At 34.1% G+C, this 25,558-nt stretch overlaps 1 protein-coding gene across 2 annotated transcripts in view; it reads right to left on the bottom strand.

The window, feature by feature from the left end:
- Window positions 1-57: 57 nt before the first annotated feature.
- Window positions 58-25,558, bottom strand: part of LOC105836320 (neuronal acetylcholine receptor subunit alpha-7) — a 197,484-nt gene continuing 171,983 nt past the window's right edge. For both annotated transcript variants that reach the window (XM_028193255.2, XM_028193254.2), the window contains 8 exons: window positions 20,723-20,903; window positions 17,971-18,046; window positions 15,697-15,891; window positions 13,376-13,462; window positions 12,717-12,826; window positions 11,390-11,498; window positions 10,767-11,164; window positions 58-10,346 (listed from right to left, as the gene is read on the bottom strand). In XM_028193255.2, the coding sequence (XP_028049056.1) occupies window positions 10,179-10,346; window positions 10,767-11,164; window positions 11,390-11,498; window positions 12,717-12,826; window positions 13,376-13,462; window positions 15,697-15,891; window positions 17,971-18,046; window positions 20,723-20,903 (1,324 nt within the window). In that variant the 3' untranslated portion in view covers window positions 58-10,178. The remainder of the gene's footprint in view (window positions 10,347-10,766; window positions 11,165-11,389; window positions 11,499-12,716; window positions 12,827-13,375; window positions 13,463-15,696; window positions 15,892-17,970; window positions 18,047-20,722; window positions 20,904-25,558) is intronic.

Genomic DNA, 25,558 nt, shown 5'->3' with positions numbered 1-25,558 from the left:
AATTAAATGCATCTCGTGTACGACCGAGAGGGAAAGAGAGGGGAAAATGAAAGACAGTTCTTTTCATTTCATTTATTTCAACAATTTCATAATAACGTAATAATGTTAATAATATTACAATGCGGCGATTACAGTGCTCACCAGTTAACAGGGATTCTCATATCGATCAACGTTGCCTCGAAAAGGAGCCCAGCGTAGAAATATAACAAATTTCATTCACGCTCTCTTATATCTCCTCCGGTATGGATTTACTATTAATCGGACCAAGCTGTTACATCGGAGACATAAGTGAAAGTCAAGTGAGATCGGGTGAGTTCAGTTCAATTGTATCGTCCCACCAAGATCTAGGGAAACAGAGTAACATTCTTTCTTTATTCTCGTTCTTCTCTCCCCTCGCATTCTCGATGGTGGTGTGATCGATGACGCGCACCTTAATAGTCGATCTTAATGACTGGCGTAATGGACAATACGAGGCGATTTCTTTCTTTTAAAAGTATATAAGGAATAAAGATATAGATAGGTAATGAAGAAAGTTAGATCGCGCTCTACATAGTTTCGGTTTTTCTGAAATTGCATTAGCGCGGTTTTTAACGTCCTTTAAATTCATTAGGTTAGCATCGAGAGATAATAATTGTAACTTCATCTTTTTTCCATTGTTAGTTTAGAGAGAAAGTGATCTCGATAAAGTTCGACCCTAATTGCTAATAGACTACCTTTGAATCACCCCTATAATTACTGTCAGAGTATAACTACGACGCTATTGATTACAGGCTAGCTTTAATATTCAGTTAATCGATTATTAACCATTTTCTTTTATTCATTATTACGAATATGACTTTAGCATTTAATAGTTTAAATATATATATTGTTTATGTTTAGTGGTACATGTGCTTAATAGTTTCGCTTTTATTTATTATTATTTTTTGCGGTAATTTAGAAACTATATTTCTTTTTCGCTATTTCGCTAACCACCCAACGCAAATTCTCGATTCCTTTTTCTCTTTATTTATTTTTTTTTTTTTTGTAATCGTTGTTTCTCTTTTTTGACAGGACAACGCGGCTTTCCGTGAAATCGCGCGTGGTAAGTTAGCTGAGCGAAGATTTGAAAACGAAAGGAAACGAGAATTGCCTGCCGAAATAACTGTGTGTGCATTTTTGCTTTTGTAAAAATTTTTAATTTATTTTTAAATTCAGTTGGCTGTGACGCGTTTTTTTCTATTCTTCTTTATATATTTCTTTTTCCTGTCGGTCACGCGTTTACCGTGGAACACAAAATATGTAATACTTCCTCGATACTCGATCTCAGAATTTTGTTTTCTCTGTCGTCCACAATTTTGCGCACTAAACCTGCTTATTATGTAGCATTCCACATGTGAAAGCATAATCAAAAGAAACTGTATTAAAGAAATAATCATTACTTTTGTTTACATTTGCAACCGTAAAATATTTACAAAACATTTGCAAAATATTTACAAACGTAAATGTTTTGTAAACGTTTACGTGTTTTAGATTTGCTCCTTGTCAAACCGATGTTACATATGTAATACTTGTCGGACATTAATTTGTTTTTTTTTTTAATTATATCTTTATCTCGAGGAACTTATTGTTTACAAAGAGTACCGAAGAATGTCTTTGTTATTTTGTATTCAGGTTTAGTAAATAAATGTAACAGCGAAATAAATTGACGGAACCTCTAAAATCTACAATTCGCGAATTCTCCTTGAGCCCCGCAACGAATTAATTCGTGTTCGATTCTACGTGTTACTTCCGCGCCGCCATTGATCTTCTCCATGTTAATTACATTCCTATTCAAACCTATTCGCGTACACGGTCGTTTCACAGTGCGCTCGTTTACGCTTTAAGGATTAGCTAAAAATTTGGCACTTGAACTTACAACTTCACCTAATCAGTTAATCTAATTAATTAATTCGCCACCGTTGTAAAAAGAGATACGCGCATGAGCATACCTTAATTAATCCTGGTTTTCTTGTTTTCGCTTGCTCGCGCTAATCGACCGGTCCAACCCGGGTGATTGATCATTGTAATGCTTTACAAACAATGGCACAGTGGAATTTTTACACGCAAACCATGCCCCGAGCCGCGCCGGCACAAAACGTTTTGATGGCGATAACGTGACACTCGAAATCCGCGTCGCTCTGTGCGATGGCACGAAAAGCGTCGTTTTGCTTTTGCTATTTCGCCGTGATGGTTTCCACGAGCCATCGAACGCGAATACGATGGCGTAGTTTTATACCGAAAATATCTCCGATTGTTCCATCAAGAGCGATTTAAGCCGAGATTGGATACGCGGGCTTTCCAATCGGAAGAATATCAGAAGAATGCCCTTTGTGTTGACAATTAGTCTACCGTTGTATTTTATCCGAATCAAAAAGTTTACTTGCAGTACCTTAGTATTTATATTATTTACGCATGATTTATAATACACATGATATTTTTCGACACAATGTGGTAACATTTTTACAGTAACGTAGCATCACTTTGCGACAATAGTTTTTCTTTCGTTCTCTGTCGCATCACTTTTCTTTACGCGTAAAAATTCATTACAAGAATTTAATACAGTGATCGATAAGCAGAACGATGCGATTCGTGTAATCGACAGCAATATCTTACGCGGACGATATCTCGTTTCGCTTAATTTAACAAGGGGGCTGAGCGCAACGATTTACACGCTACGTGTCGTCGATATAATTAAACCTCTGTCGCGTATGTATAATATATAATCCATGCATATGTAGTTATATACATGTATGTATAAAGAGCGGTCTAATAAGAAGGGCAAGGGGGATCGTCGATCTTTCGAACGTCTCCACCGATCCAAAGTTAACCCTCTTCACAAAGTCTGACGTACTATTTAAAAAGTAGAAAGCGTAATTGCTTCTATATATTTTTTTTTTTCGTAGTTTCGGCGCTTCGGTCCCTGCACTCTGAATGTAACAAAGTATAGTAATCACTCTTTGCTAGTGTCACTTCTCCAAGTCGCTTTCCCATCGAAAGTGTGCGTGTGAATAATTTATTATGAAAAATTCACACTGTCTCCAAAGGTCAGCAGAAATTGAAGCTACGCGCGTTTAAGAAACGCACCGCCATTAGTCGATCATCGCGATCGGATCGACCAAGTCGTAAAATATGTTGACCACGTAATAATCAGTAATTTTATGTTGATTTTTAATTGTCGCGAATTTTATTCAATCAAATCCACGTTTTGTTAAATCCTCAGTTACACGATCACGATTTCTGCAAATTCATACAAAATGTACGAATGCAGGTACGTGCATTTAATTACAAGTGAAATAATACGAACGACTCCTCGGGTGGAGAATTATTATAATAATAAGTCTCGATGATCTCGTACCATTTCGCCTTTTCGTTTTCCGTCGTGCGGCTAGTTTCAGTGCTAGAGATCTACGAGTGTTAGAGTTTGTCGCTAGAGCTTCAATTACTTACATTACAGCGAGCTACTAACAGCTGAACAGCCGCGAGCAGTTGCAACGACTTTCGTCGAAGCCTTGATTATAATCCCCTTGAGCGATATTGGTGCAAATGGGATCAGTTCACGCGAGTACTCGGCGATCTTTATTGCGACGATCTCGCGAAAACCTTGCAACCGAGAAAACTCGTCAGCTATACTAGGCGACTAACTGGCGGAAGACTTTGGCATGCTATAAGTATAATAGACCTTACGATAAGTTACACTCGGCGAACAGAGTGTACCGTCGATACTCTCTCGCGTTAATTAGAGGTAGTATTACATATATCAAGAAGAGAGTAATAGCTTTCGTCGTCAGCCACTTGGAGTCATCGGGGGATTGTCTTGACACTTAAACGACAGGCATAAATCGATGAGCAATCGTAATTATTTCTATCGATAAATCCTTAGGTAAAATCCTTAAAACGCTCGGGTAATTTAATAGTCGAGTGAAACATGCTAAGAGTGCTATGAAACTCGCATATACGGCTTAACTCGTTATAGCCCGTATGTAAAAAAATACGTGAGTACTTAAGGATACTCGTATAACCAAACAGAAATTTACGTTTGGGTATAACGGGTTAATTTCCACATCACGACGGAAGTATCGCGTCGGCTCGATGAAACGAGGCTCATCGCTAAATTTCGGGAGTGGATTATTGAGTCCAAATTGGAAATAGCGTTCTAACGATATCGGTATTCTTTGATTTGCTTTCGATCTCATTTTATTATTATTTTTTTGCTTGGCGATCGGTGGACGAGACGTTCGAAAAATCATCGCTTATCGCTTTGCCGAATTTTCTTGTCTTCACCCTGTACATCTGCACTACTACGATACCCTATAAGCTTATCAACCTTCGTTTAGTTAACTCGTATATTTATTTTTTTTTCTCTGCTCCTCTCCGTTTGCCACAACTGCTCCTTAATTGAAAACGATTCGATTCGCGTTCGGAAGTTGACTTAATCGTACATCAACGTCGTAGAAAGGAGATTTCAACATTTCGTACACAGGCGAAGAGTCTCGTAGTTAATACGTTTTAATATTATTATTGTTATTATTAGTAGTAATGTTAATATTATCATTTATCGTTAATCACATTATCACTAATGGTATCATTATTATTATTTCTTCTTTTATTACAAGATTACAGTATATATAACAGCCCTGCGCATATTAAGCTGAGTTATCGATTTTAAAGGCGCAAGTCACATTAATGTCTCTCATCTTACTCTCTCTTCTCTCACTTTCTCTCTTTTTTTCCTTATTCGTACATTCGCTCAAATTGTTCAATTTATACAGAAATTTTATCGTCTGCCGCCGCTTTCATCTAATTTTCACAAATTAATATATTGAAAAATAATTACAAATTACAAGAAATTTACTAGTTCTTTCAAATTTATCTAAATAAAAATATTGCGTATTTAATGTAAATTTATACTATTCAAAAATAATTAAAAGTTTATAAATCTTTTTATTTTTTTCTAAGACATTTTTTAAAGACAACTTTTAAGTTTGTTTTAAAAAAATATATATTCCTCTATAAGGCTAAACCAATTAAGAAACTCTTTTAATTATATATATATATATATATATATATATATATTTGTTGCTTAATAAATTTCTCTCTATGACTATTCAGTATACTCGGTTTCAATTATGAAAGCGGCGGAGATCATCATATCACGTTCAAGTACGTTTGCTGCATTTTCGACGTACTGTTTTCACAATGTTCAAATCGAGTTCAAGGAGGTGGAAATTTTTCATGTCAAGCGCGTGTCACGTTTTGCCTCAATTTAAACTTTTATACGAATTCGAAATTTCTCAGCACAAGAATCTTTCATGGCAATAATTCTTCTTACGATTTTGTGTTGCAAAAATTGCGGTAAGAAGTTTATATTGAATGATACAATGTTTGCATAATCGTAAACGTTTAAGTTGCATATACATACGTCGTAAAATTAATCGAGTTTTTATCATGATGAGAACGAGATTTTGGCGCATTCAAAACTCTGACGTACTAGATTGATTTTATTTAATTATAAGCTTCATTTTATAAATTTCCATAATTGTTATTTTTAAAGTGTTTTCTTTTTTATTCCAGAATTTTAATAATTGTTATTTATGAAGTGTTTTCTTTTATATAAAAACCAAACAATTTTTTAACATTTTCTCTAGATATAAACTATCTTACGAAATCGAAAACCTCACATTTTTCGTTATCATTAGTTTTCGTCGTGAAGAAAGTCTAATTATTTCAACGTAAAGAAAAGAATGATTATATTCATTATCGATTGCGATAGTATGTACATATAAGTATATGTAAATGTGTGTGTACATGTAAGTGTGTACGCTTATTACTTTATAACAAAATAAATCAGCGGTTATTACACATTAGCGGTTATTACAACAAATTACAGTGAGCAATTTTCCGTCTTAAACATAAATTCCCATATGCGATATATGGCACTGCACATTTATAAGTATAATTATAGAACAAGTATAGTGCAGTATCGCGTACCATAGTACGAATTATTTTTTTCTATCTAATAGTAAAATCTCGATTATATTAAGTTTACGCGTTGTTCACTAAAACGATTTTTTCATACCCGTAATGTTCTAGGACTCTTAATCCATTTACACCGCTGCTTCTAGATTAATTTTATACTTATGATATAATTAATCGCAATCGATCGGATACGTGTACTACATATCATGCATAACAATTGCGGTTAAATAAGCAGACTTCATTAAAAAAAAATTTAACAATAAAAATTAATCTGCTCTAAAATTTTATTTAAAATAATAATAATCAATTTAATTGTAATTTTGAAAACATTTGTTATTAAAGAAATTGTACTTTAATAAAACGAGACGTAAATCTAACTATATTTTTCTTTTTATTCAAAAAACGACGTTGATAATTTAACTTTTCCACCAACTTGAACTACAGCAAACGCACATTAAAAAACAGTGGGACGTCTTATAATGACAAAAATTGCAAAGGCATTAAGAAACCTCTATTTTACATCATTAACTTCTTTGAAAACGATATATTCGGCACTTTGTAGCTTGGAAGTAGGAGAATAAACAGTTTCTTATCTAAATTATAAGATGCTTATTCTATTGTTTATATACTGATAAAAGTAAGCTTGAAAGCGTAATTTTTTAAGGAATGATATAAATATGTATAGAATATATATAGAAATATATCTAACAAAAATCATTCTTTGAAAGTAAAACTAAAGAATAGGAGAAAGAGTAAACATATTTCAAATTATTAAATATATTGTTTTCCAATTACGTAAATTCCTTATTTTTCCTTCTTCCTACTTCCAGAGCGCGATGTGTTTTATATATTTTTTTGGCATTGGTTGTTCTAGTTCTAAATATCTAGATCAGTTCAGCATGTATTTGGTTCATAAGACCAGGCGTAACGTCATTATCTCGCCAAGTCAATTAGAGGCTAATCGAGCCGTTTATTAATGTTTATCGCATAAAGGGCAATCGTGTCGGATTTAAAACGTCGATGTCTCGAACTACATGTTTATTCCTTTTCTTAGCGACTTATCGATTTCTTCTTAACTATTTGACGCTTATAGTTAATCGCGCATTTTTCTCGTCTAAAAATTTCTATATCCCTCACGAGTTTAACACATTCGACGCGATTTAGTCTGTTTTATTTCTCTTCGTCTTTTTTTCCGCGCACTAGAGATCAAAAAACATCGTATTCTTACTATACTTCTACACGTAATCCCATCCATGATATAACATGGTCAACAACGATTCATTACTTTAATAATCTTTAATAATATTTAAAAGATAACGTGATTGGTTGTCGCGTATCCAGTGCCGATGGCCAAAAAATGTACGACTTGAGTTCGTCTCCCTGATGTCTCGTCGAGACGACGTTCGCCTACGAGTCTGTCCGTGAGCAATAACAACTTCCTTTCTTTATCAGTCGCCTTCCCACGTTGCTTTTTCTTCTTCCCTAGCATGACTAATCGACTCCGTCGCTTCCGCGATTTTTACCACTTTCTCGAGCGGCTCGTGAATTAGCAGGGAAACGTGACAAGTATTAAATTTTTGAATGTACTTAAAAATGAAGTCATGTTCCCTGTATCATTTTTTTTGTGGATGAAAAATGTATTTATCGTGATAAACCCACTCGTTGATCGTAGTATTTAGTATTGTAATGTCAATTTTTACATAATATATTCAATTTTAATGTAGACGCTGATATTCAGTGTCGGAAATGCGCCGCAGTGTTTCCGAAGGTAACAGAATGAGAGACATTCAAGTCATTCAAGTTACATATCTTTTCTAGTAGAAAAGAAATAAAAAATGCCATGCTTTTTTTCGCTAGCTCTCTTCAGAGTGACTGTTAATGTCGGAAAGAAATTACAGTGCTGTCGCGATAACGATTTCTGGACTCTCTATATCTAAATCAGTGAAATCTTATTTATTTGCAGTGTTATACTTGGAACTGTGATTTTGATTAAAAAGGGAAGCTTTTTATTCTCACTGTGACCAGAGTGTATTATCACTGAAAGATAGTGCATATATCACTAATTGCTATATAGTTATAAGTATAGCACTGAAATTAGACTATTCACTGTCTTTCAATAAATAATACACTGATTCCAATTTAGAAAATAATTGCATTACAGAGAAGGAAAAGATTGGTGTGCCAGACAATAAAATGTACGTGATCGTTTGCACTAAAAAATGTAAGTACGTCTGCGTAACAGCCTGTATGTTATACGTACGATGTAACGATCTGTTTTCTCGGCACACATCCAACGGAAAATATATCTGTTTTGCTTAAAATTTAAAATCATATTGAAAAAATGTGAGATTTTTCGGTTGTCATAATTTATATGAAACTCGGAGAGTCAAATTGAAAAGCCAGCTATCTGATTCTCTGAAATATAGAGCCGTTTAATATTCTAATATATACATACTCAATACGAAGTATTTACACGATCCCGATGAAAATCAGAGATCAGAAAATTTAGGACTAAATGTGTGACGAGAATACGGATTAATAACGCAACAGTTCGAACTTGTAAATATAAAAGAAAATGTATTACTCGAAACTAAATTTGTCACAGCGAAAATTATCGAACAATCACAACTATCCTTCGCATTTTTCTCACGTGTTCGATTTCTGCATCCTTACGTAATATCCTTCGAATCTCTCTCTCTATCCCTTTTTCTCTCTCTCTCTCTCTCTCTCTCTCTCTCTCTCGCGACCTACTCGAAAGAGTATTTTAAGTTCACCGCCACTTAAATCGTAATACAAATCCCCTGTTTATTAAATCGTCGTCGATTTTTACATACTAATGATACAGATAAGAAAAATTCACTGGCATTATTTGAATCACCCTGGCAGTTCGTCGTGTGTATTCTGAGAGTAACCTGTGCGTTTTACCTTTAAAGCCCAAATCCTTGTCCTGCTTCGTCCTTTTATCCATTCCTGCCGTTTTCTTTTCTTTCCCCCTTTGTCATTTTGTTTTGTATAGACAAAAAGGGCTGGTCGCCGGCATTATCGAGCGCTTCTTTCTCGCATCTTATCATGGACAAGGACCAACATCAACTGACATATATTAATTCCCGAATTTCTTTAGGATAGTTACAGTTTACATATTCTCGAGAATCTCAGTCACACTTGAAAACTTTGATTTTTATATCAGTGTTTCTTTAGCACACTATATATTCATTATTTTCCATTTATAATTTCAATTTCGTATTTTTTGAAATTTATATTTTTTAAAATTTATGCTTTTGGGGATTCTCGAATTTGGAGTCTTTATGCGAATTCATAGAAACATTACGAAACTTGTCTGGACTGCCGTAAGAGTCTCTTAAACCTAGCAATATACTGAACCTCGGATACATTCGAAGATTTCTACATCGTACTAACCTTGGGCCGCAGAAATGTATTTTTAACTCATTGGCAAATCACGGTTCCGTGCGTATTATCGTTCTCGCATGATGTTACGTGCGTGTGTGTACGTGTATGTGTGGTACATCCCCAAGTAGTAGTCGCGGAGGACAGAGTCGAATACTCTTGTTGATTCGATCGTTACTTATGCCTATGAAAATTCGTAATTGGATCTATCTTTTATGGAGCTAATTACTTGACTCGTACGACAAAATGTACCGTCTTAGCTGTACAAAGTGTTCGTCACATCGACTGCTCTCAGGGATGCGTGTAACAAACCAGTGTACGTGTTTCTCGCGTATGCTCCGCTCCCGCGTGTCCCTGTGTAACATGTCCTTCGTTTTCACGCGTGTGTTCGCGCCGCTTTTATAAACGGTGTGTCAACGTGTTTCGCTAAGGCGTCCTCGTGGGATAATTATACGATAAAGTTTTACCGTAACTATTACGCAATTATTATTAGTACTATTATCGTTATCCTCATTATCGATAGTATTATTTTCATTTTTATTGGTATTGTTACGTGTATCATAAAGAAACGAAGTTACTCCCAGTATTGCTTTCTTCCTAACGCGCAGGTCTCCGAAACGAAGCGGCGTGCAAACCCGAGGATGAACACCCTTAAACCCGATCCGGCGGAAACCGGTTAAGGGCGGACGCTCGGTTAGAGCGTCGCGGGCGGCGTCCGGCGCCCGGCACGCAATCCTCGTCGGCCCCGGAACCACCGGCGGCAGACTGGCTTTTCTGAATCACGTGACGATAATATGCGGTGCTGACAGCAGGACGGTGATGGTAGCGATGATGGTGAATAGAGTAAAAATGATTAGGCACATCCTATCGATCACCATCGCCGCGAACTTCCAGTCGTTCGTGATCTTTGTGTTCTCATCCTCGTTCTTCAATTGATTCGTTATTATCTAAAACAAGATTGTTAGTTTGTCGTATTGGTAAGTTTAAGGAAAAAGATTTCGGCTGACATCGATTGTTTTTTTTTTCTTCGTCGTTTTTGAAGTTTTAGACTCGGATACATTTCAACTTTGATACTTTTCTGGTCTTTGAACATTGTTGAACCACAAATCTTGTGGTTTAGAGATATTGAAGCTTTACAATCTTAGGACTTACGAGCCATTGGGTTTTTAGGTCTTATCTTAAAACTTTAAGGGCTTAGAACCTTGAAAGCTTCAAGCCTCGAGTTCAAAGAACCTTGCAACCCTACAATTTTGAAACTTTCGGGATTTAAAATTTTCGACTTCTCCTAAAGTTAAATATTTAACGTAATTGAAGATCGCAGAAATCCGAAGATTTAGAGTTCTCTTTCAATTGAATCAAATTGTTACCTTAATCTCCTTTAAGATTAGCACAAGCTCATAACGAGCGCAGAAACACGCGTTCTGGAGCATCTCGACCTGCGGTGTTGGCGCGTCTTGCGGATGTGGATGATGATGCGGCGTATGCGAGATTTGATGACCGGGATACGATGAATGCGGTAGCGGCGTCGCGTGCTGATGATGCGGCGTCGTGGGTGCGTGGCTATGATGATGATGGGGCGTCGTGTGTATGTGACTATGGCCGTGGCCCATCGCGTGCGCGTGATGAGGTCCGGGTGTGCTGTACACATTGTTCAGCAAATTGTTGTGAGACGCCAGCGCGTTGTCATCCAGATCCAGGACGTTCGCCAAAAGCGACTTACTGCTCCTCTGATGCAGCTCCAGATCGCCGTATGATTTGCTCGCACCTGACATTAAAGAAAAAATTATTTATTCAGTTAATTAAAAAATTATTTATTTAGTTAATTAAATTGTTTGTTCAAGAAAATTACAGAGAAATCAGATATGATTATTAACGCAGATCTTGCACATTTAAATTACTCGCGCAAACAACGTTATAATTAACAATTCAACTGTTCGACTTTAATCGATTTTAATACTTGAAACTTATCTACTATTTAAAATCATTTTACCTGTGACTGGAGATGGGTTTTTTGACTTTTGTACTTCTTTCTCTTCCTCCGGTCCTGGCCTTGACATACGGAGTATGCGAGGTAGCCAAAATAGGAAAATTACTTTAACCTGTAATGCAATTCAGAAAAATTTAACAGTGTAGTATAATATCTGTTAATTGTGTATGTAGTTATACATACAATAATCAAATAATAATGCAACTTATAAAGTTTGTGGCTTATACTCTTTATTATATCAGTTTATTTTTAATTTTTCTTGTTGTTTGTTTGGTTCAAGATCTTGCTAATAACATAAAATATAATAATTGTCCTAGAGTATTTGCATTAAATTAATACTGATAATAATTAACGATTAAAAGAGCTGCTTGAATAATCATTTGTATATACCCGTCTTTATTTTCTTATTTTTTAGATTCTTAACACTTTGAGACTTAGAATAATTCGCGTTTGTTAATTTAACTTAACTTAGGTGCGTATGTTTTGTTTCACAAATATCTGATCGCGCGGGAAATCAATCTCTGAAATTTACATTCTAATTAACGTGATGTCCGGCGAAAAATTCGATTATACATGATTTATTACCGCGGCGCGCATTCGACAGAGTAGCCCTTAATTATTCGCCTATAAAATTCCTCATTTACCCATGATGAAAAGAGAGCGATGTATCGGTTACGGCGGAGGCATGTTGTATTTTAATTAAAACCATAATTATCTATCGAGACAAACGGAAGTCCGGTAACAAATTGAATCAAACTTCAAGATTTGATTTCCTTTATATTTCTTGGATAAATAAAAATAATGTTAACAAATTATTTAATTGTTAATAGTGGATTTCCAAAATATAGATACAGAGAATATTACTGAAAAAGTCGACTAATTCTAGAAAGAATTTTTTTAAATATATAGATAAATAAATAAAATTAGCCAAACAAGCGAGAGATTTTCAGTAAAATTTAATACAGTTTACTGTGGATTTGTACTGATTTTACATTTCGGATATTAACGTGTTCTGTTTTATCCGGTTAACTTAATGACGATGGCTACTGCTTTTATTTTATTATTTTATCACAAATTTGTCATTAACTTTGCTGCTAAAAACTCGTGCATCTCGATAAATTTCGCTTAAATTTAAATAAAAATTTAAAACAAAATACATGTTTTAAATATAACAAGAAAATTATAGATTAACTTATTTATTCTTAGTTATATTTATGGTGTTTTATTATGTTTAAATATTAACTAATACCAGTGTCGCAATACTAGATGATTAAATTGTAACAATCACAGTGCTATTTTAAATGCTATGATATTGATCAAAGAAAATTACCCATTGACCCATTTCATGGGAATCAGCATTTCGATGATGATAGTTCAAGATAAGAATCGTGCTGACTACACTACTGGCCACCATAAACATGATGCAATTGAAATACGTCCCTGAAAAGTATAGAAGAAAAGAAGTCTAAGAAGACAACTTAAAAGTAGCCAAACATCCAGTAGTTTAACGTTTAAAATTCGAAGCTTGCTATGTTTCGTTAGACATGCATTAATATTGTCGTAATTTAATCTTTTTCTTTTATCATCTTATCTCTTTTTGAAGCACAAATTATATTTTTCATTTATATATTATTATTGTAATTAGTATTGGTATAAGTACATGTCTAATCAAAATTACATTGTAAAAAAATATATTTGTATGCTTGAGTTTACAATTGTACTTATAAGTTACATTAACACATATTAAAACAAGTAATATTAAAGATATTTAATAAAAATTTTGTAAATTTAAAAAATTTTAAATTAAAGAATATGCCTTTCCAAGTATTACATAACCGGAAAACATTGTCTTACAATTAGAAGAATGCGAACAAATCCACGTTCCTTTCTGCTCTCTCTTTTTCTACTCGAATGATTCGGAATCAATTGCAAACTGCTTTCTCACATTGAAAAATAAATCATAGTAAAAATCAGTTAAAACAAGCTTACCTAAAAGCGGCACGGCGTCGGATGTCGCCGGCATTGTTTCGGCAACCATATTCAAGAACACAGTAAGGGACAGGAGAATGGTTACCCCTGCAAAAAAGATTCGTTGGCTTCGATTAATTATTGTTGAAGTCGAGTGCACAATGAGGAAGTGGCCGAGCGAGATCAATCAATCCTCGGTTCTCGAACACTCGAAGGGCTTTCAACGCGTAACAACCCTATGTTGAAGGCTCTTTGATTATCAGCCTGTACCCTACGGTGTTGTAATGTTTCTGACTTCGCCAAACATAAGAGTAATCTTTACATTTCTGTTTATACTCTTTAAGAGAAAATAATATAAACTATAAAAAGATTTGTGTTATAAGAAGAAATATCTTCTTGAGAACGAATGATATAATTTTGTTGATTCCTAGTTTCAATTAGATCTTGAATAAAAAATTTCAGAGACAGTTTGCAAGTACCTTAAAGTATGCGACACTGCTCGGGCTTTGAACTCGGTGCTCACTCGCGAACCGCCGCGTCGCGTTAAGAGGCACTTTGAAATTATTTAGACTTTCAAAATGCCACGGCATCCGCGGCAGATGCCTCATCTGAATATCAGACTTTATTCGAGCTTTTTCGAGGTTCACGATAACACGTTAAGAGTTGCCCTCGAGTCCCTTAGAAAGTCAATTGTGGTTGAGCTGCATTGTTTTCTTTTTTTTTCTCGTTTCGTTTTCTATTGAAAATAGGACGTTTTTAATTCTTTCATCGTATTGGAAAACTTGCACTACGTCACCACTGTTAAGGCGATTTATGGACAATTAAATTCGAGAGACAAGAAATCTAAGTTATTAAAGTTTGAGAAATTAAATCTCGTCGAAAATTAAAAAAAGTAATTAGACAATCCGACAATTAAATTTTACATCTTCAATATATTTTTATAATATAGCTCAATCTGTTTTTAATAAAAAAAATATTGTAGATGAAAAAATTGTCTTATGTATGGTATCTTAGGTATCCTGTTCTCTCGTCTGTAAATCGCTCTCAATGGTAAGGCGACCACTGTAAAATGATGTCTTTGTGTAGAGCCATTGTTATCGTATCTCAGTCTACGAATAGCTATAAGCTTTAAGGAAATTCGCAACGGAGACGTCTGCAATTGTTCGACATTGTCATTCCATTGTCACCGTATCTCCGCGTCGGTGACGATTGTCGCGATCGCTTCCGAATTCGATGGGGATTCAGGAACGCGCTTGTACGCCCGAAGAAACTCCTACGACCTGAATAGAAGGCTCGCCGAAGTTTGCGCGCCGGGACGCCGTTTCAATCGGGATCGGGGCGAAATCTAATCGCGTAAACGTCCGATGCGCTTAGGGAACTCCCGCGCCCCGGCTCTAATCACGAGAGCGTTTACATGGTAGCGCGAGGCGAGGCGGGCAAGGAATCGGAATTATGCAGCCGAGCGATTTGAGCCGTAGGAGGCAGGATTTCTCCCGGGCATCCGGCTCCTTGGTAAATTCCAGAACGACTACGCTTACGAGGAAACAATGAAACAACATGTCACGAATAGCATCAGCGCAATCTTTCTCTCAATTTAATAAACAACTATGTACGTAAAAGAAGGCTTAAAAGCGCTTCATTGCGTTGCATGCGAAATAACATCGGCCCTTTTTCTGCCACAAAAAATTCTCAGCTAAATTATTACTATGTTAATTGTCATCAATAGATTATTAGTTTGTCATTATGATTTTTTATTCTATTTAACTGGAAACTATATTCTCGATCGATATTTGGCAAGAAAATCTAGTTGAAAATGTCAAGATCAAATAGAATGTGTTAAGAGTAATTATAGAAAATTCTCAACTTTTTACAACAAAATAAAAATAATTTAAACAATTTCTTTTTAAATTCTAAATTTATATCCATAAGCAACTGTTCGAAAAATATTTCTGCAGGCGTGTCATACAGATTTGCAATTTCTTTACGGCATGCATTATGTGACATTCAATTGTTCTCTACACAATTGCGTGGCAATGTGAAATTATTCGTAGCTAAACAAATCAAGTTTTCGTATAGTGTAATGGAATTTTAACGGTATTAATTTTCACGTTGAAATATCGATGGAAGTTCCACGATTCTCGATTGCGAAAAAAAAACGCGGTCGCAGCGGGATACATAATAGTTTCTTCACGGTGCCCGGATGCGGGATGCTGCCAGCCGGAACTAGGTCGAACCTAATCGCGCAAACGTCTGATGCTCTTAGCAAACAGGGACGTACCTAATCGCGGGAATGTTTCGGGTTGTCCGGGACAATCGGAGTTTTGCATCGAGTTGAAACTTACCGAGGGAGAGTTTCTCGCCGGAATCGGGCGGCAGGGTAAACCCGAGGACGGCCATGCTGGCAATCAGGACGCACGGCACGATCAGGTTGAAGAAGTAGTAGAGTGTGCGTCTTCTAATGATGACGACAAAAGTGATGTCTATATACGGTTCCGGGCAGCACTTGTAATAGATTTCGTTTCTTTTACCAGGTACTCCTAAGTAAAAAAGAAGAAATTAATACGTTAATGATTATATTGTTAGGTAGAACAGCGTAGCAAACTATTTTACAATGTCCTGGTCGTCCGTTTGCTCGTCCGTCTGGAAAAATTTTCAAAAACAGCTAAACATTTTTGTCATTTTTGAACCGTGCTCTTGCTAATAGATATCCAAGGACCTTATCTCCATCAAGGCAAAATATGAGTCAAATCAATTAACTGTAAAAGGATCGAAGGTAAAGTCAATAAAATTTTTTATCGACACTTTTCTAATTACAACAGTTTTTCACTGCACGGTTTACTTACATCGGTTGTAAAGGATTTATTATTATATTAACATAATGTTTAACTCTAGAGTGCAAGCGAGAAATCAGTGGCATGATTCAGTAAACAATTTCTATAGATTTTCTAAATATAAAAATTTATATATAAAAATATATAACTATTTTTTCTAAGTATAAAAATCACAAAGATTATAAGGATTTATGTAAAATATTGATACATCCTTGCGCTTTAGAATTTAAAAAACGGATTTGTAAATATTGTTTATCCAAGCTGACAGTTCCAACAGACGAGCAACTTGAATTTTTATGAAATTAAAATTTTCGAGTAAATATATTCGATTTAATAGTCAAATATGATGTGTGCGATGTCATATTTAAGCAACTGATGTACTGTCAATAAAACGAAATGCACTCTTGAACGTAACAAAAAATCGCTAGAAGCAAAAAATTTCTCTTCTCTCCTCCCTAAATTATCCTGTGCAACAGGGCAAAGAAAAAGGAAAGATTCCATCTACGCTATTCCTCCGGGTACAAACTGGTGCGCTTTGCTGCAGCTGCAGTTATTTAAGATACATTTCTACCACAAGTCTCATAACCGCGGCACATACATTGCACGTGTACGTCGACCTACGCTATTCCCACGCGTAATGCATCGTACAATTTTTCGAGAGATACACGAGATACGCAAGGCAAATGCTTTTATCCCTGCGTTGGAGGAACAATGAAGACGGCACGCCGTTCCTTGCGATTATCCATGACAAATTTATCAATGGCGAATTAAACGTAATTGAAGAATAAATCATAATTGTAATATCTCTCTCTCAATTACGAGAGAAAAATACGAACCAGCTGTTTTTACCTTTGCATTGCAATTCCAATATGGATACTGCGTGAATTTCATACACAAGTTTTCATTTTCAAACCATTTCATTATACATAATCAAACAATAGAGTACAATTATAATTCTTTCTTTTAGTAGCTAATTAAACGTTCTTATTAATGAAAAATGACATTAATTAATTCTGCCGTTTACTTTCTTTATTAATTTTGATGAAATATATTACGTAAAATTTGCATTTAGTAATAATTATTATATATCTACTGATAACGTATTCCAAATTTAAATTTGATCTTTAAAATATAGATTGTAATATTCCGTGAAAGCTATCGCTTCGAATACAAATAGATTTCGGTTGTATGAAAACTAATTTTATATAAAATCAGAATAAAACTCTAAGAGAAAATTCTTATTATTCGTAGAATTTAAATTTGAGAATCTACTCTCTACATATTTAAATTGTAAATGTCATCTTGCAGATTTAAAAGCTTTCGTGTTGCAAAAGATTATTCAATCACTTTATATATTATACCGAGAGCAAAACAAGTTGTCAAATATACAATATAAACATACTATCAGATGGTAGCTTCGAAATCCTTCGATAAATTCAGGCAATTGTTCAACCGATTATTACAGACTATTACTCGCTCCTCGAATCAAGCGAGCAGCAATTTCTCTCGCGACACTTTACCCATCCGCCCGACGTGTTCGCCAGCGAAAATACTAAACTTCGGACGCGCGAGTCGCCACATCCCGTCTGACCCAGATGCAGGCAATTTTGACAGGGACAAAGTGAGGATCAATACCGGTTCCGATTTGCGAAACGATTGATCATCCGCCCGTGGCCGTGCAAGACTTTAGAATTGCTAATCGGTCGGGAATCACTTTCGGCGCTAGGGCAAACTATCCGGGTGTGGCGGCGTGAACGGTCCCCGATAAGGACTGTAAAAACTTACCCAACAGATCCCACTCGCCGTTAGTGATGAAACTGCTGATGTCACCTCCGGCCTCATCCTGCAGCTGCAGATCCAACTGTCGACAATTTATGACGGTCGATTAGAGAAAAGTTATGGCAACCGCGCCGCATGTAAGACGGCTGTTTCGAGAGCTACGGAAAAGTCTGTTCTACAGAGACACAGGAGTTGTCAGCTTTTATGCTTTGAAAAGAATATCGTGTCATATCAAAATCTCTCTAAATATGCTGTGGGTATTTCAGAGCAGCTCTAATATTTGAATTAATTAACTGTAATTTATTTTTTCCCTTAAATTTTACATTATTAAATATTTCCTAAAAAGTGTTATTTATTTGTGTGAAACAATTGATATAACAAATAGCCTAAAAATATTTTTAAAATTAATCAAATATAAAACAACAAAACATCGTACGTGAGTAATATTATTTTTTATCAAATGGTCTGTTGATTTATTGACTTTATATAGTCTTGTTGATTCAGTTCATGTGAGTTCATGTATATTTACGTAGTTCTATATAAAGCTCTTGCTCACAAATACCTCCCGCAATTTCTGTGCGTTTGAATATCGATGCAAACTTTTTTCGCGTTGACATTTGGGCACAATCTATAGCGAATTAATATCTAGGAGCGAATTGTTAAATGAAAATGGACGATCAAACCGAAAAGTCTATTTTGCATCTCGTTCGTATTCAGCGAATCGAACCGGCTCTGGAAAATCGTGGCATATTCCAGTCTTCCTTCCTTTTGCCTCTATTCGCTTCCATTTCGCTTTGCTTATTGTCCTCCTTAATGAACCCCTGAGCGTTCTCGAATTGCCTAGCACCGTGTAATTCGCATCCTCAATTTTAATTATTCCGAAGTTGCACGCTCGACAATTGAGGACTCGCTAGGTACATTGGTCGTGTGGCAGAAACGCACGTTTGCACAATAAATCGGTGCGCACAAATTGCATGCAACTATGAAAATTTGTTAGCAAAATTATCCTTACTGTAATCGAGTAACATTTATGGTGCTATACAATTTTATAATGATTATATTGCAATATAATTTTGAAAATTACAATTCTATCGTTAAAATTTTAAATTAATATTTTATGAAAAATGTGTAGAAATAAACACGTTGTTATATGTTTGCCTCTTGTCTCTATTTTTTAAATTTATGTAAATAATATTGTAAATTTATATTTTTACGTACTTGATTAACTGATCTCATAAAACTCATTTTATGTATTTGCTCTCCTTAAATAAATCTATGAAAAATGGTAATTTATGAATTTATATGTTCTCTTATTTGAGTAATACATTTTTGGAAAAATAAATTATAATATATTATAAATATTACATAATTCTGCTTTTGTAAATATGTATTCATTTAAGATACAAAATAATAGAAAGAATTTCTTTTCGATGAATTCAGTGATCCGGATAAAATGACAAAAAAATCGCGCACCGCTGATAAAAATTTTGAATATCGCGCACTCTCACATTCATTGTCCTCTAAACGCATCTTCTATGATTCGTAAATTTTCTGCGATTCACCCTGAAATTGCCATCCATGCCGCCGGTGTTTCAACCAAACACCGAGTGCATTTTACGCTTGTGTGGTGCTGGAACGCACATACGGATCGAATATAAACCGCGTGTCTCGAATGTCTTGCAGAAAATATTTCAACATTAAAAGAATATTCTTGTAAAAACTTTCAATAAAAGAAGTTGATAACAAAATAATAAGAAATTAGTTTTGTTTACATCTTCAATTTAATATTATTTATATTCAGTTATATTAGTTACATCCTACGATTTAAAAAATGTAAGTTAAATAAGTGTATTTTATACAAGTCATTCAATATTAGATTTACTATTTAAAGATTAAAATAATTAGTTTTCAACAAGTGTTGTCCGAACACAAAATATTTTTGCATTGATATTCAAATGCGTAGAAATGGTTTTGAATTGTGGCTGATTAAAAAAAAATAATTCTGGAAATAAATGATTAAAAAGTCTCATTTAGTTCTACATACGTTTTTTTATGGAATCTCAATATCTTTAAAAGACGTAAATATTAAGACAGTCAAAGCTAATTGAAAACTGACATGAATATGTGACTATCCAATTGTATTTTGTAATAAAGATATTAGTTTTATTCGTTCGTTATGTATATTTATCTTTACTTTGTACAAATTTTCTTCGCTTGATTCGAATAAATAATTATCCAACATCGCTTCACAAATAAACAAACGCAATCTCAAGAACGCTATGATCCTGACTTGCATCGGAGATGATGGAAAATGCGCCTTCATTATGCGATCGGAGTACTTTACTCAAAGCTCCGTTCTTAGGAATTTCACGAATCATTCCTACGAGCGAATCTTACATTACCAGACAGTGAAGGTTCTCCCTTTCACCCCTTCCTTCTCTCTCACAAATACACACACACACACACACACACACACACACACACACACACACACACACACACACACACACACACACACACACACACACACACACACACACACACACACACACACGTTTTCAGGCGCTAATCAAACTACTCGCCGCTTTGAATTATTTCCAGGTCTCGAGACCATATCGTCGAGAAGTACCGACGTGCTTCCGACAGATTGGAAAATTCGTAAGTTCAACGTCTATGCCAAAGAAGCGAACATCAGGACAGGATGGAAACGACGACGATTGGTTGACCTAATTCCGTAATACCTATCCCCTATGCTCACCTGAAACCCGTCGTACGTCCAGGAACCGAATTTCATCTCACAGCGCTGATCGTCAAAGGGAAACCAGGTAATGTCTATCTTGCAAGTGCTCTTGAATATACCGGGCGGCACATACAAACAGGTCCCATTGTTCTTTACAACGACGTTCGTCGGGTAAGTGCCATCAAAGCCCTCGTCGGCGCTGTAACAAACAATCATGTTAAGTTTTTGATGCTAGAACGCAAGAACCTAATCAACGTATGATGTAATAAAAATAAAAAACTGATTAAATCGATTTATACAGAACTTGAAACAAAACACTTAAGTTTCTCTCTTTATTTAGGAGAAATGCATATATTTAATTATTAATGCAATAATTCAATTAAGAATAAAATTATCAATATACAAGTATTTTGCTTTATTTAAATTAAAATACGTAAGACAAAACCAGTTTACGTTACGTTTACTATTTTCCAAGTCAACTATGTTATAGTTCTTCCTATTATTTTATTTTCTATTATTTGTAGTACCTATATTTGGTGTATACAGAAGCCCTCTTTGACTATTAACGCAATTTTGTTTTACAGTCATAATAGCCGTTTGTTTAATATCATTCCAGGTACAATTTCGTGATTGAGAACGTTCGTAAATTCATGTGGGATGTCTATCTTTCTTTACTCAGGAGACTAAACAATATTGGGGAACACGTGAGCAGAACCTAATACCAGAGCACTGGATGTCCCCAAAGTAAACCCGTCGGTTTATTCCTTCTGTGCAATAATTTAGGGATAATTCCGTTGTCCCTAATGTTGCTCTCTGTCACAACGGCAAGCAACAATTACTTATCCTTTTATAATCACTACAGCAATCAATCCAGTTTCACACTAAAATCTATTTTTAACTGTTACTAAAATAAAAATAAAATAAAATGACATTCTAATTTAAAAATTAATACTAATTTAGTAAAGTTGTACATAATAGTGTCAGTCGAAGATTATATAAAATGATGAGCAAAACACAACATGAGATTACAAATAATCAATAATATTAAAATTTATAAATCAATATTTTTGTAAACAATTTGTATTATATACAGCAATGCAAATAGCTGTTTTCAGTACAGCTAAATTTATCAGTTTTAAAATTTTGTTAATATAAAATTACTCATATATAGACGTCGGCATATTGATCCAGATTTATTAAATATCGTGCTATCGATGATCAATTGCCATGACGGAATTTCGCTGTACGTTTAGAAAATATGTTGATAATAAACGGCCGTCATAAAAATAAACTGCCATCGTAACTACAGAGTAGCATTTAAGTGTGCAGTATATCTTGACATCTCGCGCAGTAAAATAAATTACCGCAAAGGTAAATGTTACTCTCTTGAAACGTTATTCGTGGCGATATTCTTCAAAATTTAAATAGCGTATTCTCGCCGAAATTTTTTTCCGAAAAATCCAATCTCTCATATGAAAGATTACAGGCAGGTTCTCGTGTTATGCCATCACCGCATGCTGAAAATATAATAATGGTTTCGTATAAATTTACTTAGATGATAGCAAATATTTTACATATATGCTTTAACATAAGGATTTCATATTTTATACAAATCAGAACTAGACTGATTAATAGATTTTCAATTGTCCTATAATATAAATAATGCATAAAAAATAATTTATGTATTATTTACCAATAATATATATATACCTTATTTATGTAGCATTTATTTAAATTAACTTACGTCTTAATATTTATATATCATTATTTTTTATTTGTTATTAAAAAATCTTAAAAATTTACGCATATAAATTAATATTAAAGAATAAATTAATATTAAATTATAAACTAAGAATATAAATAAACGAATAACGTAATCATTTGTGGATAATGTTGAGATAACGCGTTTCACAGAAATCTTTATAGAGAGAGGAAAGTTATTCTACCCGTGATTACTTAGGGTGTATATTAGAAACGAATTCTCGTACTACTTGGATTCAATGCAACTTACAACGACGTACGATTAAATCTTCGTGGCGCTGCGTTAAAGCAGACTCGAATAAACTAGCGGGAGCTAATTATGGATGAGTCTACCCCAGGCCTTTGACGTCCTACCTCGCTCTTGTCTTACACACCCCGTTCAATTCCGTTCCATTTGCGTTAACCAACAAGAACGAACGCCAACTTTTTACATGCACTCAGATGCAAATTGACGCAATACTTATTTTTGCAACTTTTTCCAGAGAACCGACTTTTCTCTCGATGTAGGAAAAATCAACAGCACTGTCATAACTTTAGCGATTATTTATGCAAACTACTCGCTCGTTTTGCAAAATAATGCGAATGAGGCATATTTATCAGTCATTTAAGTAACGTTTTTGTTTCAAAGTTAAAGCTAAGTTTAGGTAGAAATGATATATACTTAAAGTTATTTTTTTAACTTTATTTTTATCGCCAATTTTATGCAGAAAATATAAAACGCGATTGATGTGCTTACATTAAAAGTTTCTTATAAAAGAAATCCATAAATGTCAATTTCAAATTTTAATATTGATAATCATACTTTCGTTCAAAAGATATTCTTATGTAATATTATGTATACCTTTTAAATATTTTATTTTTAAGAAAACTGTAATATTTATACTATCCGTTAAAAATATTAATTTAATTATTATTTCTTAGTTTTACAAAAAAATTTCTTTTAAGTATTATATAACGTAACTCTAATATTTTTTTTAAATTAACTGCTCTAATAATCATGAACTTTTCAGTTGATATTAAAATATGTTTTCGAATTGATTAAATGTGTTGTTCTACTATCGCTGCGGTGAGTTTTTATTCGTTAAAGACCTTTTTCTGACCGCAGTGGTGCAAAAAAAAAACGATAACTATGCCAAGTCACGCAAGACATACTGATCCGAGATAGGATAGTACTTAATTAAATTCTTTTTCATCATGTGCCGCTTTAACCCGCAGCTTGATTGCTCCTCTGGCTTGGAGTTATCCAGAAGTTTTAAATTTCTTAAAGATTCTTCGTGATGGCTGGCTTTCCGCTCATTTAATAATGCAAATAAGACCTTACAGCAGAAAAAGTTGAACGGTGGTTGCCTATAAAGCGAATTTTTACATCAACATGATAATAACAAAAAATGTTTACCCATTCCATTATTAAATTCTATAATTAAAGCCTAGTTGTCAAAATTCGATTGTTCTTATTCTTAGAATCATAGATAGAGAAATTTACTTTAGATACCTAGTTTGGTATTAAAGCAGCAATTAGACACATAGATAAACATGCAATAATGTTAAAATTGTGAAATTAATTCAGTAAATTATTATATTAAGTAGAGAATCGATCTTTATCTTCATCAAGACAAAGGGAAAATTCTATTATACTATGGACTTAGTTTCCCGATAATACGCGCCGTATCCGTTTTCTTTATTTAATCAGGCGTATACGAGCTCACGAGCTTGGAGAAAATATTTGCAGGAAGGGATAGTGTGCTCCGGCCACGTTACATCCTACAAAATAGAATATTCTACTTCGAGTGCGTGCCTTGGGTGATAACGAGAAAGATCTAACAAAAAGAAAATTTCTTCTGCGGAAGTTTCAGGACTTTTTAACATCGCCGCAGTTCGTATTTCATTTTTATGTAATCTCGAAATAATCCAAACCTACATCATTCGTAAAAGTAATAAGAGCGAAGGAAATATTTTTCTCATTATTAAAATTTCTCATGAGCTCATAATTCACTTTGCAGTTTTTTACGCGACGACGTGAATTTTATAAGAACGAGAATGTTGTAAGATAATTTGTAATTTTTTAAAATTAGATTACACTATACTCTACTGTCATTAATTTTCCCATTGTTGTTTTGCATCTGAAACAGCATACAATGTACGCAAGTGTATATTTTTTCAAAACAAATAAAATTTTTTCTTTTTCTATGTATGACTGACATATGGCTGATATATACTACTGACGCACTCTACGAGTTTGAACGAGATTGATTACAAACAAGTTTATTATTTTTTAATCAATATACAAGATAATTATCGTCTAATGTTGTTACTTGAAATGTAGAAATAGCTATCATATAATTTAGAAATGTATAAAAAACATTTATAACAATTATCTAATTATTATAATCTAACCACAAGTTTCATCAGATTTCACAATAATCGTTTCGCTTGCTTAAATGTAAGTTCACTTAATTTTTACTTAAAATGAGGCTATTAAACTGTTTGCATTTCAAGATATAAAACTTTATTCTAAATAATTCACATAACACGCTCGTGAAACAAGATTCAAATAATGATCGTAAATACGAGTCTCGGCTTTTTATTTCGCGCGCTTGTGTTAAAATTTGTAATTTAAATAAGATGGCAATGCTATCTCATGTAATTTTGCAAAAAAGATTTTGTAAGCAGAGAGCTTTGACTATACCCTTCAGTAACTTCAAGGTATGCTCCACTTAATAATGAGAAGAGGTAACCTCAGAGTCTCTCTCGCGAATACTTAATGAAAATCGTCATAGAGTTACCAAGAATCGGGACGAATCGTTTATTCTCGAGGCGTTACCGTTCCTATCTTTTCGCGTAATACCAGAGAATAACGTAATTTTTATTAAGAAATTATATTTAAATACTATTCAGCAAATTTTTTTACACTAATGAACAAATAAACGATAATAATTTCCTTTTCTCTCTGTTAATACGCATTTACTATATAACAAAAATAAATCTGTGATCTTTAAAAAAGTTTATAATTAAATATTGATCTACTAATAATTCGTTTTACACAGCTTATTAGATTTAATTAACAATGTTGTTTTATATTCCACGAGTGTAATT

Source organism: Monomorium pharaonis, chromosome 9 (genome assembly GCF_013373865.1).
Source record: "Monomorium pharaonis isolate MP-MQ-018 chromosome 9, ASM1337386v2, whole genome shotgun sequence".
Taxonomy (NCBI): domain Eukaryota; kingdom Metazoa; phylum Arthropoda; class Insecta; order Hymenoptera; family Formicidae; genus Monomorium; species Monomorium pharaonis.
This window is presented reverse-complemented; position numbering and strand designations above follow the sequence as displayed.